Below are 18,246 nucleotides of genomic sequence, written 5' to 3' on the forward strand. Positions count from 1 at the left end.
GACTAGGAATCCCAGTGTGGATCTGTTTCTGTGTTTTAGAATCTTTCTAAAAAATTTCAGGTCTATATGGATCAATACCTGATGGTGGATGGCAAATGTAACCAGAAGAAACTCTCCCACCCATAGGTATCCAAATAACCAGTCAGAGGCTTAATATTAATTACACACTGTTTTGTCTGTTGTTCAGGCTTCTTACTAGCTAACTCCTACATCTTAAATTAACCCATAATTACTAATCTGTGTATCACCATGTGTCTCATGACTTTACCTGAGTTTATTACATCTTGATCCTCCTGGCAGCTCTCAGCGTCTCCCTCACTCCACATTCCTTCTCCCTATATCTTTGTTTGATTTCCCACCTGGCTAAAACCAATTTTGCCATAGGCCAATGGTAGCTTCTTTTGTTAACCAATAGTAGCAACACATATTCACAGCATACAGAAAGACCATACCACAGCACAGTTCTCTCACAGTGACATCACCCATAGGATCCCAACATGACAGTGAAGAATCACCATCTTTTCCATGTTCCTGTAGGATCTAAATTTGAGTATGCCAGAGTTTCAGATAAAGAACCTGCCCCAGATTTTGCAACAGAGACTACACATCGTGTTTGCTAGGGAGGTGGCATAAATAAGCCATAGGCATGATTCTGGAAGAAAGAAAATGGATGAACATGTTAATAGAAAATTCCTTAGGCACATTAAATTCAGGGAAATTATATGAGTAAAAACAAAACATAAATATTAAAGAAGAAATCAAAAGACATGTTGCCTGTTGAGTGGATCATGAACTTCATGCAGCTAACTGATGCTCAGGGTGTGTTACTGGCTGCATTGTCCTCAGAGCCTCGGTCATGGGGCTTCACACACATTTTTATCATCAGTTCCACACCTGTGTCTGGTGTGCACATATTTTGTGAGGACAAAGGTGAGAGTGAAGGTCATCAGGGTTCTTGGGTCTCTGACATGACTTATTTCCTTGTTGTCTCTAACTTGAATCCTACACAGAGTTATCACCATGGTAAATATTAAGACTCTTTTCCCGAGTTTAGGGATCCCCAATTTCCAGTCCTTTTGGATTTTTCAGGACCTGATCCAGGTTCCCATAGAGAATCACTTCTTCCATATATGATGTTTGCACTTGTTCAGATCAGAGTATATCATATATTATATAAAATTACACATAAAATGCTGTTCAGTGGTTCAAGTTCTGGAAACACAAGAACTATTGAGTAGGATCAATACTCCTAGTTCTTCATAGCTACAAAATACTGGGTGTGGCAGACAACAAATAGTCCCACCTCTGGGATGTGGAGACAGTGTGAGCAATGTGGAACACTGGGCAACCAGTCTAACTGGTTAGTGACATACAGAACCAATGGTAGATTTTTGCCTCAAACACTATGATGTAGTTTGGTAGAGAAAAACATCTCATGTCAACATCAGCAGAAATACACACATACACACGAACATACACAGAGGAAAGGGGGAAGGCAGAGAGGGAGTGATAGAGAGAGGTAGAGATGGAGCAAGGGAGGAATATATAGAGAAAAATATAATAAAAAAACTAAAACCACATAACAATGGAAAAAATTAAATAAACATTTGGACACTTCAAGGATTAGTACACACTATACCTTTAAAAAGAATCCTTGAGTGTGATATGGAGAAGCAGCCAAGAAACAGAGGCCAGCTCTTAATGCCTCTCTGAACAGACTCATCCAAGACCCACACTCTCTGTTCTAGCAGCGCCCCCTGCTGGTCCTGGGCACACTGCAGGGAGGTTTGTGTCTGAGTCCACAGGAAATTTGTATCACTGTGCTTCTGGCACAATAATACGTGGCTGTGTCTTCAGATTTCAGACTGCTCATTTCCAGGTACAGGGTGTTCTTGGCATTGTCTCTGGAGATGGTGAATCGGCCCTTCACGGCATCGGCATAGTAGATGGTACCCCCACCACTACTAATGTATGCGACCCACTCCAGTCCCTTCCCTGGAGCCTGGCGGACCCAGTTCATTTCATAGCTACTGAAAGTGAATCCAGAGGCTGCACAGGAGAGTTTCAGGGACTTTTCAGGCTGCACTAGGCCTCCCCCAGACTCCACCAGCTGCACCTCACACTGGACACCTGCAGACACAGTGAATTCTGGTTAGAAAACTGTCCAGAAGCCAAATTTTCTCTTTCTTATTTCCACACAACACACAGTACCCTCTCTCTACGAAATACCTTTTAAAATGAAGAGCAGGAAAAATGAACGGAGCCTCAAGTCCATGGTGAGTGTTCTGTGTTCAGTGCAAATCACTGAGTGGGAGGACTTGGGAATCCAGGGCTGGGCTCCTCTGCCAGAGCTGCAGGGTCAGGGCAGGGCTGGTTTTCATGAGCACAGAGACGTCTTATTTGCATATTGCCCTGCTACAGGAACCACTGGGATTGGACCCAGGCAGGAAGTCAGTGCTCAGAACAGATATAAGTCATCAAAGACATTGACAACAGATGTACAAATAGTACTGTAGTTCTGTATGGAACCTTTCCTTACTTCATTTAGTTTTCTATTTTCCAGGTGCTCACAACATGCTGTGTTTCCACAATGTCATATCTTTTTAGCGAAATTAAAAGCACCACACACAGGTGTGTTTCTATCTAGGAGCTCAGGCTTTCCCACTGTCTGAGCTGGACATGGCTTCACTCATATGTGTATCTGGGACAGGGTCACACCTCCCTGGAGAGGTTAGCAGCACACCTTGCTTGTGACAGCAACACTTTGGAATTATCTGAATTTCACATATTTATTCTACAATGCTGTCATCAGGACATAAGAGGATTACAGATGAGACATTCCTTGTCACTGCCTCTCTACTGCCTTGTGGTTGCTATTGAGACATTCCTATCTGCAGCAAACTCACTTGTTCTGCACCCTGAAATTCTCCCTGTGATTCCTTTAAAATCCGAGTTTCCATTATCTTCTTCCATCTTTAAACCAGGAAACACATGATTGTCTCATATTTTGTTAAGAACGTTTTCATCCCCCAATTAATATAATTAGCATACCTGGGGCTTTTAATTAATGTTCAGAATGACGTTGTTCTTATTTAACCAGTTCTTTTGTTTCCTTCCTACTCATTCTCATTCTCTCCCCACACCCCACTTTTGCTTTCCCAGTCCAGCACTACCCTGGGCAAGTTCCCCATGCCCTCACTTAAGATGGCTTCCCTTCCTAGGGCTCCTGTTCTAGTTCCAAAACCTACAAAACAGAAGCCAGAACACATAACACACACAATCTAGGTTCTGTATATGACAGAAACAAGTAGTGTTTGTCCTTCCCAACCTTGTTATATTGTTTGGCACATTGATTTTCAGTTCCATTCGTGTTCTTCCAAATCTCAGAAAACACTGAAGAAGGGGAGGCAGAAAGAATGTAAGAGGTGGAGCATGAGGAAGAGTGCTGTGGAATTCTGTACTGGACATGACATGGTTCTCCCATTCATGATCTCATCATGCCTGTTTTTTTTCTATGTAAGATGTACCAAGAACAGTACTCTATTGTAGATTAATTGCAGATCTTACCTTTTTCTGACGGGCTGTTATATGTAGATAGTTACTAGAGACCCTCAATGTAGGAGCCTTCTGAGGATAAATGACTTTCCTCACATCTTATGACAAGCTAGACAATGTGGTGAGTGTTTGGTCCGATATACACACCTTGTGTGAGGTCTATGGTGAGTGTGAAGCTTACACAAGACTCACGGTTCACTCACCATGCCTGACCTTTCTGTCTTACTGTTTCAACTATCAACCCCAAATGATGCTCTGCCTTGAGTCTAGGGGAGACTACTTTTTAGATTCCTTAAATTATTTCAGAATCTGATCCTGGTGCCCACAGTAGAGTTAGTTTTTCCCTGTAGTTCCCATCTTGTTTGGGTCAGAGTACATCCTACATTTAAAAATATGCACCACAGTTGAAAATATCCTTCTATATTGAACAATTTAAATATAACCATACACCATACTTGTAGAGAGATTTTTCTGAGAAACTTTCCGGTAAAGTGGAGAGGCAGACCAGATGTCAGGAGTCCAGCCCTTCATGTCCCTCTGCTCTTGCTTAGGGAGATTCTCACCTCTCTTCTTTCCCGCTGGCCTCTCATGTCCATAAGCCTATCCTGCTCATGTCTAGGCTCATACTAATATGTCCTCAGTGTGTGTTGTTGATATAGTAACACAGGGTTGTGTCATCAACTTTCAGAATGTATATTATGAGCTGCAGAGTGTTCTTGGAATTATCTCTGGGTATGGTTAGTTGGTCTTTGAAATAGTTTACATATTTTTTTCTGAATCCCAATCTTACATATGTGAAATCCACCTCAGACCCAGGGCATGTAGTAATCACTGAATGTAAATTGAGATGGCAAAGTGAGGAGCTAGAAGGTCACCCCAGTCTGTAACAATCCTCCCTCAGATTCTACCAGCTGTATCTCTCATACCAAGGATTCTGATCAGGAAACTGCCACACATGTCCACCTTCCCTCTTACTCATGTCCACTCACACCCTCAGAATTTCTTCTTTGTCATAAATTGCCCTTTATAAGAACAAAACGGAAAATCTAGCTCATCCCTAAATCCAGGGTGAGTGTTCTGTGTCTAGTTTTATCAATGAATAGACAGATCTGGGAATCCGAGAGTGCACTCCTCTACCAGAGCTGCAGGGCCAGGACTTGGCTTGTTTCTATGAGCAGAATGATGTCCTGTTTGCATATTTTTCTTCCTATGTATGTTCTCTTGACCTGGGCTCAAGGGAGCCTATATTCAGTGCAGATGTCACAATCATGGTGGACACTGTATGAATGATGGAATTCAAGAAACACTAACCAGTAATATGGTTGTACTCTATAAATATTCAACACTCAAGCATCTCAAGGCTCATTTACATCATTGTGGCTCCTTACGTAACAGAGTTGTATGTAATTCAGTAAGGAAGCCTGGTTCTCAGACAGGCAGGTTTAAAGTTATATGTTGTGGCAGGTTTGACTGCAATGTCACTCCAAGACCACAGATAAAGGTAAAGCTTGATTCAGAGGTCAATCAGAGTAGCTGCTGCATCTGGCATCCAGTGCATGGTCTTAGATCATGCCAGTGCTGAAAAGCTGACACCACTGTGGCCAGCTTCGCCCCTCACCCCAGACCCTCCCAGTCAGTCATGGGCCTTTTTGCTGCAGTCTCTTTGAGGCAGTCTCTGGCCACAGCTCACCCTCCAGGCCTTAAACACTGCAGGCCACTGGGCCAGAGTGAGCAGCCCACCACCAGCTGGCTCTGTCATTCAGGTCACCCTGTGCCCTTGCACACCCTGTGCCTAAGCCTGGCCTTGCACTGCCTGTGCCCTCTGCCCAGTTGTGAGGTGCAGTGACAGCCAGCAGTGGTCTCCTTGTTCTCCCTGGGCAGCTGTGCACCACTGCTCATGGCAGGTGTCCTGGGAGCCTCCTGTACTGCATCCCAGGTCCATGGGCTTTTCCTACCCATTTCCCTAAGTCTGCATTTCAGGAGGTCACTGCAGCTCCCTGCACAGAGGAGCATCCCGCCCTCACTGCCCACACAGCTGAGAGTCATCACAGCAGCTGGTCACCCCTGCACATTTCTTCCTATGCTGTCATCATGAGCAGCTCCTTTTTTTTCGAGACTAACGGCATTTGTAGGTTTCTTATGTTGCATTGTTTAGTAGTCATCAAACCACTTTTTAAAGGATAAAATATGAATTACCAAACTGATAATAATTATGATCAATATTATGTCAATCCCAGCTAAATTGGTTAACACTTTATTTAATTTTTCCATTTTCAAAGCATCCATTGTGGAACCATACAGAGTTTTCACTCTCTGTACCACAATTTTTAACATGAGAAAACCTTTCTTTTCTGTTACCTAATTCCCCCTTTTTGTATTCTCAGTTGTCTCTCCAGATCTGCTGTGTTCTACAGACATATTAGGAAATGGTCTTTTGGTAGTCCCAATTCAGTTAAAAGTTCAGGCTAGCTTTAGAGCTGGAATGTGGCTCTCCCCTTCTCTAACTCCATCGTGCTTGTTAAAAGGAAAATCCAAAGTCTCTGTCTCATTTCAGAAGAGCCAAATGGTATGGTACAGAAGAAAACCAATCTAATCTGTTGTCACTAATTTCTTCAATTTTATTTTGACTCTTTAAAACTTTTCTTAAAGTTTAAGTATCCTCTCAGTTTATACAACACACACACACACACACACACACACACACACACACACACACATAAATTTTATTTCTTTATATTAATGGTTTTGTAGAATACTAATTAATTCTTGAATAAGCTTCCTGAAAATGATTTCCCGCTTGAGTCTGAAGTAGGTTAATATGTTAAATCCACAGGAGTCTGTTTAAAGAGCATTAGGGAAATTTATTAAGGTAAATTGATGAAGTACACTCACGAATACAGAATAGAGTAGACAGCTGAAGTCATCCTCTGATCTGAATGGGAGCAAATCCACCTTGCAGGCAGCAGGGAGAAGGGACTCCTGACCCTTCTCCCTTCCTTTTAAGAGGTCACACACAACATCAAGAAGCACCTTCTCTTTCAGGCCCTCTATACCAAGGTCATGGTTGGAGCCAATACTGCTACATTTCTCCTTTTTTGTCTAAATAAGAAGGTACTAGACCTAATACAAACTATATACAATAAGAATGATTATCAAATATTGTTCAGGAAAAACAAAGAGTAATAACATAAACAAAAATGGGATTACAACCAACAATAACAACATCAAACAAGAAAGACGTGGTAAATGTCCAGAAACGCCCAGATCATAGGTAGATGGCAAATTACTGAGATTACTCCAATAGCTGTCCTATCCTGAAGATTCTAACTTTAGTATCTAAAATGTTCTTTGCTAAGATATGAGAGGATTATAATTGTAACTATCTATTCTTCAACCCCATCAAAGAACCGTGAAGAAAAATAATATTACCTGTGAATACAGGAAGTGCAAGCAAGCAATTTCCAAAATTCTTACAAGAATAGACAGAGATGGCAGCCTGGACATTCACCTAAAGTTTCTTAGCATTTTGGGGGCTCCAATTTGGCTACAGGCCTAGAATATCTAACAGACCCTTTTCAGAAGCAGGAAATTTTGAAGATCCTTCTTACCTTGTCTTGGCAGATTTCAGTAGTTGTTTTTGCTTATGTCTTGTTTGTCTGAAAAAGACAGTGTTCATACTGTGAACATTTGAGGCAAGGACATTTCTTTGACCAGCAGGCCATTTTGTGCCAAAAAGAACACAAATTTTAACTGAGTGTCTTTGAAGCCCAACATTATCTCGGGCGTAGATAAGTGCTGCCAGGAGCAATCATGTCTCGTGTCAGCAGAATTCTAGGTTATCAAAACACTTAAATGACATATTCTCTAGGTCTATGAAGTGTTTGAAGACTACATATCCATCTGACATATGTTTCTGAAAATCTGGAAAGCCTAACTAACATAACTATATATATGAAACTCATAGGTGACTTTTAATCTTCAAGACTTATCTACCTAAATAAACTGAGAAAGGATTCACAGTAGGAGGGCAAGCAATCTGTAAACCAATGTGCAGTATAAGAACAATGACCTCAAAATTGTGACAATACAGAAAATATCTTAAACAGAGGTAGGAATGTATAGTTCAATTCCTAGTTCATCAAGAGTCTCATCAAGCCAGGATAAAAATACATACATACATACATACATACATACATACATACATACATACACACATACGTACATAAATACATGAATACATATATACATAAATTCATAAATACATAAATACAAACATAAATAAATAAATAAATAAATAAATAAATAAATAAAAGAAGAAAGCACCTCATGACCTCTTTCTCCCCTTCAAAAGAAAGAATGGAAAGAGATGCCAGCCTGCCACCAAAGGAGCTCAAGATGCCAGCAGACTGGTAACACCATGGCCATGGGGGAACATATAGATTATAGGAATGGGTTAAATTAAGTTGAAAGAGCTAGCTAATATAAGATGACCCATAGGCCATACAGTTTGCAAATAAGTTTCTATGTGTTTACATATATCCCAGGGGCTGTGAGACTGGGCAGGGCACAGGAAAAATTCTGACTACATTTCTCTGAAAATCCACGCTAGCTCAGTCACTAGAACATGAAACTCTTAATTTCAAGGTCATGGATTCATGCCCCACATTGGGTGTCAGATAATGTGATAAATACATGGGAGTCTGTTGAAGGAATATTAGGGAAATTTATTAGGATAAATATAGGGAATATACTCATAAATACAAAATGATGTAGACAGCTAAAGTCATCCTCTATCTGACTGGGAGTGAATCTATCAATTGTTTGCTCTACACTTCCTGTTTAATCTGGAAATATTATATTATAACTGATGTGGTTTTTTTATGCCCAGGTCGCAAGATCCCCAAGCAAGACCACCACTGAGCCATTATCTATGCAAGCACACAGAGATTTTGATTAACAAAACCATCAAGCTTTGTCTGCCACACAACATCCCACATAGTGGGTGGAGGAGAACATCCCTGAGCACTCTCTTTAAGGGGTTATATACGAAAAATTTATATGCAGCTTGGGATTGGATGAGGGGGCTAAGGGTGAGTCAGTTCTTTGAAGTTACTGCTGAACTATAAGCATGAGGTTACTGATGGCTAACAGGATTCAGGGAATCTTAGAGACATAAATGTTTTTACTCCCTATGTCCTGCTTTTGTTGAACCCAGGATATATACATTCAAGTTTATTGTTCCAGTCCTACTCTCCTCTAAGGTCAACTTCTGGTCAGTTGAGTCCATTACTCCCCACCATATCTTGTTTTACCAAGTCCAGGATACATAGATTTATTGTCCCAGACTTAAGTTCAACTTGTGATCACTTCTAAAACTGCTGGTCAGAAAATACATATGGAGGAGAAAAGAGGGGAAGCGTCTCTCAAATGGCTACTGATTTTTCCCTTTAAGTTGAAGACTAGATAGTTAGAGTTACAGTTTTCGTTAGTAATGATAGAAAGTAAATTATGTACAAACCTTTAGATTCACCAAGAGAAGATAGATAATGGAGTACATTTTCTGAATTTAACATATAAAAATGGACTGCACATTGTGAATATATTTCTTACCTGGTAATTGTTCTTATTATATATTGTTTAACTTTGTTAGAGTCAACACATTTCCTTTTTATTTAGACAATATCTGATAATTGTTATTATTATATATAGTTTTATTATATTAGAGTTAAAACTTTTCCTTTTTATTTAGACAAAATGGAAAAATACTGTGTAAGATTTGTTTACAGTCTCACTCCAAACTTAACAATAAAGTTAAATCTTGATTCAGAGGGAAGAATCAATAGTCATCTGGCCAGAATAAATTATAGAATTTTTTGACAGACGCAGAGGAGCATAGACAGACACAGGAAGGAATAGGGAGGGGATAAGAAAGATTCTCAGGGCTTTTCAATCTGGGAAGGTAGAGAGGAAAATCAGCCAATGATTTCCATTAGGATCTGTGGAGCTATCAGGTTTATACCCTAATATCTGACTCCCAAGTTTTATTTATTTATAAAATAACAAAAGTAACTGCTATGTAAAACAATGGTTATTATTCAGAAGAATATCCATGGCATGAGAGCATCATTTTATGTAGTTCTTCTATAGAAATTGAAGAAGGTCACAGGTATCCTTGTGTTGCTTCCCACATTTATTGAAACTTCAAATTGCCCTTTTGAGAAATGTCAACACCCAATGTTCCCATGCCATGTCACAAATTCATTATATCCTCACTTCATTGTCTAAGACAATGTTGAGTCTGGTATTTTTAGAACATGTAGAATCCTATAGAATAAATGGGGGAGCACATGGCCTGAGAGTATAGCCAATCAGGAGCCTCCTCACTCATCAGACCCATACATCCATCCTTGGATGTACATCATTGGGTGCACAGAAGACACCAAGGAGAAACACACATTCTGGGCTTCCTTTTCACTAACAATTGAACTAAGGGGCAACAGAGTCACAATGTGGAAATGGGATCAGTGATGATAATCTGTGCCTTGTGGACAACTCAGCCTAATTATAGGACCCTCTGGGAAACCTAGGGATTTTTAATATTTGATTCCTCCCTTCATTTATTTAGAGTAGCAATCTTTCATCCAGTGCTCTCAACAGAGACTACACATCATGTGCACTAGTAGATTAGCAGCTGCCTGCAGCTACTGAAGCTCGGTGGGATTCACTGCAGCATTATCCTTGCAGTCTCAATGATGCAGCCTCACAGACATTTAAATACAATTCCATACCTGTGTATGATGTGCACATATTTTGTGAGTATGAAGGTAGAAGTAAAAGTCATGAAGTTTCTCGGCTCCCTGATCCTGCCTTATTTCCTTTTTGGCTCTAACTTGAATCCTACACAGTGTTCTAATCATGGTAAATATTGAGCTCCTACCCTGGGTCTAGGGATCTACAAATTCCAGTCTATTTGGATTTAGGAGGACTTGATCCAAAAAAAAATGTGAGTTATGACAGAAACAGCCAGCAGCCTGGACAGTCACCTCAAATTTCTCTACAATGTTGGGGCATCATCCTCAGCCTATAAGATGGACAAGCAGGATACAGAACAAGGGACTGTTGATTCTTGCCAAGACAAGGTAGGAAGCTCTTTAGAAAAGCCTGCTTCACAGATGAGTCTGTCAGATATGCTGCTGGCCCTGCACCCTGTCTGGGCAGCACACAAAACCTGACCCTGTTGTCTGTAGGTGGTGCAGGTGAGCCAGCCCTGAGAGCAGGAGAGCAGACCCCTGCCCCTCCTATGCCTCTTACAACAATTGGGAGAAGGGGCCCTATACCTCATTTGGGCAAAGCAGTAGAGGCGGCCCTGATGATGTGAGTATGGCTGAGCTGGATTTGGGGATCTGAGAGCAGAAGAACTGTGCCAGCTCCTTGGTGCAGGTTGCATTGGGTGATCTAGCCAAGGCAGGGTGGGAGAGCTATTCCAGGTAGTAACAATGAAGGAAAGCAGGCAGGCTGACCAACCCAGCTACCGCCCAGAACCAGAACCAGGGCTATGCATTAACCCATCCCAACATCCACTTCATCTTTGAACTGCTGGAACATGTGAAGGGGACAAATTGACAGACAAAGCTGCAGGGTTTCCAAAATACAGGACAACAACAGGAGCCAAGAGAGACCCAGTGAGAGCCCAGTATCGGTAGTGTAGCAGAAGCCAGAGGACTTGAAGCAGACCAATAACTCAGCAACAACCATTGCTCTGGCCTTGGAGAGCAGCCTCAGAAAGACCACAAGCTCTGACAGAAACTTTGTTTTGGACAGTGACTTGCCAGGACTAACCTGAAGTACAGTGAAGAAGCTCACCAGCCAAGGGCAGTAGGACTCTCCAGGGATCAACAAACCTGACACCTGTCAGAGGGGCTAAAATAGAACACCAACACGATGAACACACAATGTATGGCAAGTTGGCCAGAGACTCTTAGGCTAATTGGAGCAATGTCTACACCAGAGGACACAAGTTGGGGCTGGAAGGCATGGCTCTACTCTTAACAACAAATAATATCTAACACATACAGAGAGAGAGAGAGAGAGAGAGAGAGAGAGAGAGAGAGAGAGAGAGAGAGAGAGAGAGAGAGAGATATTATATGAGTGTCTAGCCCTTGGTATTGTCCCAACTCTTTCCCAGAATAAACTGCAATTTTTTTTCATGAGAGTTGCAGCAGATGCTATATAAGCATTGCCCTGGGAAGTGACTCAAAGGGAATGTCACTCTTCTCTTAGTCTCTCAAAACCAAGTATTTGCTCAGAAAAGAGTGTTGGTGACCATATGGTACAAGACTTCTGAATCTTGCTGATTCCCTGAAGCCAACACTCTACCCTTGCAGCGCGCTCCTCGGCCAGCGAGGAAGAACGACCACCATTCGAGGATCCTTCTCAGAACACACTTTATTGGAGCGCCTCTTGATTAAGGGAGAGCGGGAGGTGAGGGGCCCTGAGGACTAAACTGCAGCTGCTTATATAGGGAATCAGGCAAACGTGCCTTACTGTGATTGGGTCCCGCCAGAATGCTAGCACGGGGAGCCACGGGATAGGCTGAGGACATAAGGCCAATTACCATACTCGTGCATCATAGCCAAATATGGAGTTGTTTACAGCTAGGCTACCAGGAAGCCAGCGCCATCTTTGAATAGCAGCTCCCTACATACCCTGGTGTATGGAGACTGTCACACTAGCCCCATATATCAGTCTGTCTATATTCTTTTATTTCATGGCTGGACTGAGGTCTCAGCTCTAGGTACTTTCCAATAAAAACGCAGGTATTCCTTTGGGGATAGGATCCAGGCCAGCAAACATGGAAGGAACCTGTGTGTGTAGGAAATAAACCTATGCCCCTGTATGGATGTATCTGCATCTCCAGGTTGTTGTGTGCCTTGTCTGTGAAGTGTGCATCAACACTGAAAATTCAGAGAGAGAGGCACAGTCAGGCATTTAGATCTGCTTTCTCATCAGCTCAGCTCAGCTGACCTTTGTGTGGAGCATAAGAAAGGCACATGATATTCCTAGACCAGCATGAGATTAATGTGGCCTTACAGGGATTTTAACAACTGCAAAAAGACTGGGGTGTTTTCCACAAAGCTTGGCTCATTATTATGGATCAGTAGAATTAATATAATAGATAATTGCCATCCTACATAAAGCAATCTACAGAGTAAGTGCAATATCCATCAAGATTCCAACACAGTTGTTTGCAAAAATTGAAAGAATGATTTTCAGCTTCACATGGAAACCTGAAAAACTCAGGATAGCTTGAACAATCCTGAAAAAAAAAAAAAAAACATGCTAGAGCTAACACTATACATAATCTCAATTCTAAGGTGGAGCTCTAGTGCTAAAAGCACCATGGCATTAGCATAAAAATACACATTGATCAATGCAATCAAATCAAGACTTTACATAAGTCAACACACATAAGGACACTTGATGTTTTATAAAGAACCCACAAATACGCCTGGAAAAGTAGCATCTTTAACAGATGGTGCTGGTCAAACTGGGTGGCTGAATGCAGAAAATTGTAAATAGATCCATACTTTGAAACTATAAAACTAAAGTTCAAATGGTATAAACACCTAAACATAAGGCCAGACACACTGAATCTGACCGATGAAAAGATGGAAAATGATCTTGAAGTCATTGGCAGAAAACATACTTTATGAGTAGAACACTGATATCAACAGGCACTAAAAAAATTAATGAAACAAAAAGCTTTTGTATGGGAAAGAACACCATTGCTCAATCAAAATACTAGGATACACAATGGAAAATGATTTTTATCCACTGCATATCCCATAGAGGACTAATATCTAAAATATATAAAGAATACAAAAAACAAAAGAACAAGAAAAAAATCCAATTAACATTGGAGTACAGATTTAAACAGAGAATTCTCAAAAGAGGAAACTCAAATGGCTGAGATTCACCCAAAGAAATGTTCAACATCCACAGTCATCAGGGAAATGCAAGACAAAATCCTGTGAGATTTCAATGTATACTACTCAGAATGCCAAGATCAATAAAACAATTGAGAGCTCATGATGACAAGGATATAGATAGAGTAAGGAGAACACTCATCCATTGCAGATGGAATTACAAACTTACACAGCTATTATGGAATTAGTATAAAGGTTCCTCAGGAAGCCACATAAAGATCTTCCTCAAGATTCAGCTTGGTCATATTCCCCAAAGGCCCTACCTCCTACTACATATAATTTGCTCATACACATTGTTTGCTGCTCTATTCATAATATCGCAATATTGAAAACAGCCTAGATGTACCAGGTGTATGAATGGATAAAGAAAATGTGGTACATTCACACAATGGAGTATTACCCAGATGTTAAAAAAGTAAAGTCATGAAATTTGAAGTTGAATGTATGAATCTAGGGAAAAAGTCATCCCAAATAAGGTAACTGAGACCCAATAAAATAAATTTGGCATGGATTCACTTATATGATGATGTTTGCTCTTAAGTCTTAGGTAAGCAGACTACACTACATGTACCCCAGAGGTTAGATATGGAGTAAGGGATTGTGGTGGGAGGTGGATCTCCCTATGAAGGGGAAATGAACACAATTCTGGATGGGAGGAGGCAGTGGGACAGGAGGATTAAAAGGGGAGGGGTACAGGAGGGAGTTGAGGGAGTGAATATGTAGTGGAACAACTAAAACAAAGGTCTGATTGGGGGTCCACATGGAAGCCTAATACAGTATAGGCCTCCTAAGTTGCATACATATATGAATCTGATTGAAATGTAATTGTCATATAATAGGGGAGGGATATGGAGCCCCAAGTGGACATCTCTCATAACCAGATGAAGCCTCCAGGTTTGAGACAATGCCTACATAACTCATTGAACATAGGTAAGTCGAGTTGTTGCCAACCTAGAGCCTTCACCTTCATTGACTACTCTTCACAGAACGGGAAGGCACTATGCATGGCACCAGAGTAGAAAGGTACTGCTCACCCAGCTGTAGCCCTGTGATGACCTGCCTGTAAGATGTGCTAGTGCAATACTGGCACAAAGCTTGTTGGTTTAACAACCAATGTCTGATTGTTTTTAAGGCTCAGTCCATCAGATGGATCCCATTCTGGGCACTGCTGTCTTAGTCAAGAACTTGAGAGTAGATAGTCCAGGGATCTAGGGCAAAACCAAATACAATTGTTCTTCTAAAGGACCATATTAATAAAATGACTCCTGAGGACATTCTGCTATTGCTCAGCCATCATCACAGAAGCCCCCTCCTTTAATAGCTAGGTATAAATACAGAGATCCATGGCCAGACAATGTGGAGAGAGAGAGACAGACAGAGAGACAGAGACAGAGAGACAGAGAGACAGAGACAAAGACACAGACACCTTAGAACATTTAGTCTTAAATAGGATGTCTACATCAAATCTGTTCTGTCAGTCCTCAGGAAACACTGAAGAGCGACAGAAAGAGTGTAAGAGACTGAAGGGATGGAGGACACCAGGAAAATGAGACTCTTGAAGAAAGCAAATGAAACAATTAGCTTGTCGGGCAGTGGTGGCACAAGGCTTTAATCCCAGCACTCAGGAGGCAGAGGCAGGTGGATCTCTGTGATTTTGAAGTCAGTCTGGTCTACAAAACAAGTTCTAGGACAGCCAGAGAGCTTTTATACAGAGAAACCCTGCCTCAAAAGACAGAATAGAAGCAAAGTTTTACCAACTACACCCCAAACAATGGGTAAGATCCAGAATTTACAAGGAAGTATAGAAATTAAATGTCAAGGAAATATAAGCTTCAATCAGTATGTAAAAGATGTCCTGAATAGACGCCTTTGAAAAGAATGAATGAAAGAAACACAAATCGTCAATAAATATTTTAAAACATGGACACTACCCTAGATACCATGATAGATGAAATTATAAATACTTTGAGATACCACTTCAACCCTCACCCCAGGAAGATTGGCTGCCATCAACACATCTGACAAGAAATGTTGGAGATGATGGTGAGAGGAAGCAGCCCTTATTCACAGTCAGTGTGGATGAAAACTAATTCAATCATTGTGGAAATCATTTTGGCAATTTCTCAGAAAATTAAAGCTGGATCTACCATATGACCTGGATATCTTTCTCTGGGGTATATATCCAGAAAACTCCATGTCATGCTTAGAGATATATGTACCCCCATGTTTATTACTGCTTTGTTTGCTACAGCAAAGAATTACAATCAAAATAGTTGTTTATCAACAGAGAAATCAATAATATTGTATATGGTGTATGTTTGTATATATATATATATATATATATATATATATATATATATATATATTTCCATATATATATAATATGGAAATGTTTTGAATCTCTAAATAATACTGAAATTATAAAGTTTTCTAGGAAATGGATGGATATAGAATATTTGATATTAAGTGGGGTGATGCAATCTTTGAAAGGACAAAAACATATTTTACCCTCATATACAGAATCTAGCCAAATATGTATGTGTCTGCATGTGTGCATCTGTGTATAGACAAATGTACATGTGGGTACAGTATATCCTATGGAAAAAGAGAGCAAGGAAGGCTATACACTTGGGGATGAGGAATGATTGAATGCAGCCAATGAACATGAACTATGAAAGAAGATATGGGTAAATGTTTATTTAGTGTTAATTCCATCATGGATTTTTTTATTTTTGGTTTCAGAACATGGTATTTTATGTAGAAATTATAATATCTAATGTGATGCTCCATGGCTTCTATTCCAAGTAGCCACTCTAACATAGAATCATTAAGACAATGCTAGTAAAGAAGTACATATGTCATATTCTAAATAATATAGTTACATTTCTCTAAGCTTCATAGATTTAGTTTTAAAAAATTTGGTTTAAAAGCCAGAAATTATAGAAAAAGATGTTAAAATTTTCACTATTCTCCATACTAACTTATAAGTCATCAGGATTTAATTTTTAGCAGTGCAAGGGACTTTATTTTGGATTGCTTCTTTAAAAAACAGCTACATTGGTTTACTAAACTCTATTTAGATTAATTCTGGACAAAGATAAAAAGGACTAATCAGTTCTGCAAAGCACAAATTCAACATTTCCCTTAAACTGTCAAAGAAAGCAAAAGAAAAGCCATTTTGAAAACTACAACCATCCTTGTTCTTTAGTGTCTGATCCCGTAAAGATCTCTCAGTAGTCATTAAACATTACTCTACTTTAGAACAAACAAATTAGGTAGGAAACTAGATATGAAGCTTTAGTTATATTAAATTACTAAATTAAGGACAGTAATCTAATGATGCTAGAATGGAACCAAGAAATTTTCATAATGAATTAAGTTTTTGAATTATGTCAAACATGTGAAAGAGTTCTATATCTTGTCAATGTCTCTGTAAGAAAGTCCATCAGAAATGGAACTATAAAATTATTTTAATGTAATTAGTATAATATAAAATGGATTTTTGTCAAAATCAGGAAATTCTTTTGTTAAAATGACCCTCATTGTACAAAAAATTCTTATATTTTATTTAAATAATAGCTTCATAGCACACAAATATATTACAAATATGCAAAATATGCAATGCATATGCGTTGCTGCAATATTCAAGTCTCAAAGTATTGTTTTAGAATAAAACTGTAATGTGATTTTCAAAGGAAACCCAAAGTGCCTCTATGGTAGAAGGTCAACATCTTATAATGTTCAACAAATTGCCAAGAAATATGTCTAAATACAGCATATACTTGAAAAGAAAAACATTTTCTATTCTTGTCTCCAGGATTTTCCTCTTGCCAAATAGAAATTAACATCTACATTACAGTTTCTCATAGTTCAGCCATTCTGTACAGTTGCCACTTTCCAATGCAGAGACTTCTGTGGTAGATACAGCTTTATATGATCCAGAGAACTTTCCTAAGAAAATTACTGTATGGAGAAATAATACATCCTGGCATTTTTTTTTATTTTACAACACCATTCAGTTCAACATAATAGCCACAGATTCCCCTGTTCTCCCCCTCTCGCTCCCCTCCCCCTCCCCCCAGCCCACTCCCCATTCCCACCTCCTCCAGATCAAGGTCTCCCTTGAGGACCGGGATCGACCTGGTAGACTCAGTCCAGGCAGGTCCAGTCCCCCCCCTTCCAGACCGAGCCAAGTATCCCTGCATAAGTCCCAGGATTCAAACAGCCAACTCATGCAGTGAGCCCAGGTCCCAGCACCAACGCACAGCTGCCTCCCAAACAGATCAAGTCAACAGATCAACCCGGACCCCATCCCTGGGCACCAGTCACTCTGGGAAGACCTGCCCAACTTGGCCCCAGGTTCTGGCCACTGGGCAGGTCCCCTTCTAGCCCCACCAGGAGGGATCCACTTTTCCAAGCCTCCCCCCCCCCGCAGCCCCTGCAATCTCCGCGCACTGCCCCCATGCCCATCTGCCCAAGACCCCAGCCACTTCCTGAGACTTAGAGACTGGCCACCAGCTCCCATTCTGCCCCCGACTTCCCTTCTGGACCAGAGTTGGACAAGAGAACTCCCTTTTGGACAAGAGAGAGAGACTTCCTGAATCTGTCAGCTCTTTCTGAAACAAGTACACTGATAATACCAAGAAGGAACCACAAGGAGATGGGCAGATGTCAAGGCAGAAGTACATACAACATCCTGGCATTT

At 40.5% G+C, this 18,246-nt stretch overlaps 1 gene segment (V, D, J or C); it reads right to left on the minus strand.

Moving 5' to 3' along the window:
- Positions 1–1,721: 1,721 nt before the first annotated feature.
- Positions 1,722–2,374, minus strand: LOC114687599. The segment is given in 2 exon segments: positions 1,722–2,130; positions 2,230–2,374. Coding segments are annotated over 2 exon segments (432 nt in total).
- Between the last annotated feature and the right edge of the window lie 15,872 nt (positions 2,375–18,246).

The sequence above is a fragment of the Peromyscus leucopus genome, unplaced genomic scaffold, assembly GCF_004664715.2.
Source record: "Peromyscus leucopus breed LL Stock unplaced genomic scaffold, UCI_PerLeu_2.1 scaffold_1261, whole genome shotgun sequence".
Taxonomy (NCBI): domain Eukaryota; kingdom Metazoa; phylum Chordata; class Mammalia; order Rodentia; family Cricetidae; genus Peromyscus; species Peromyscus leucopus.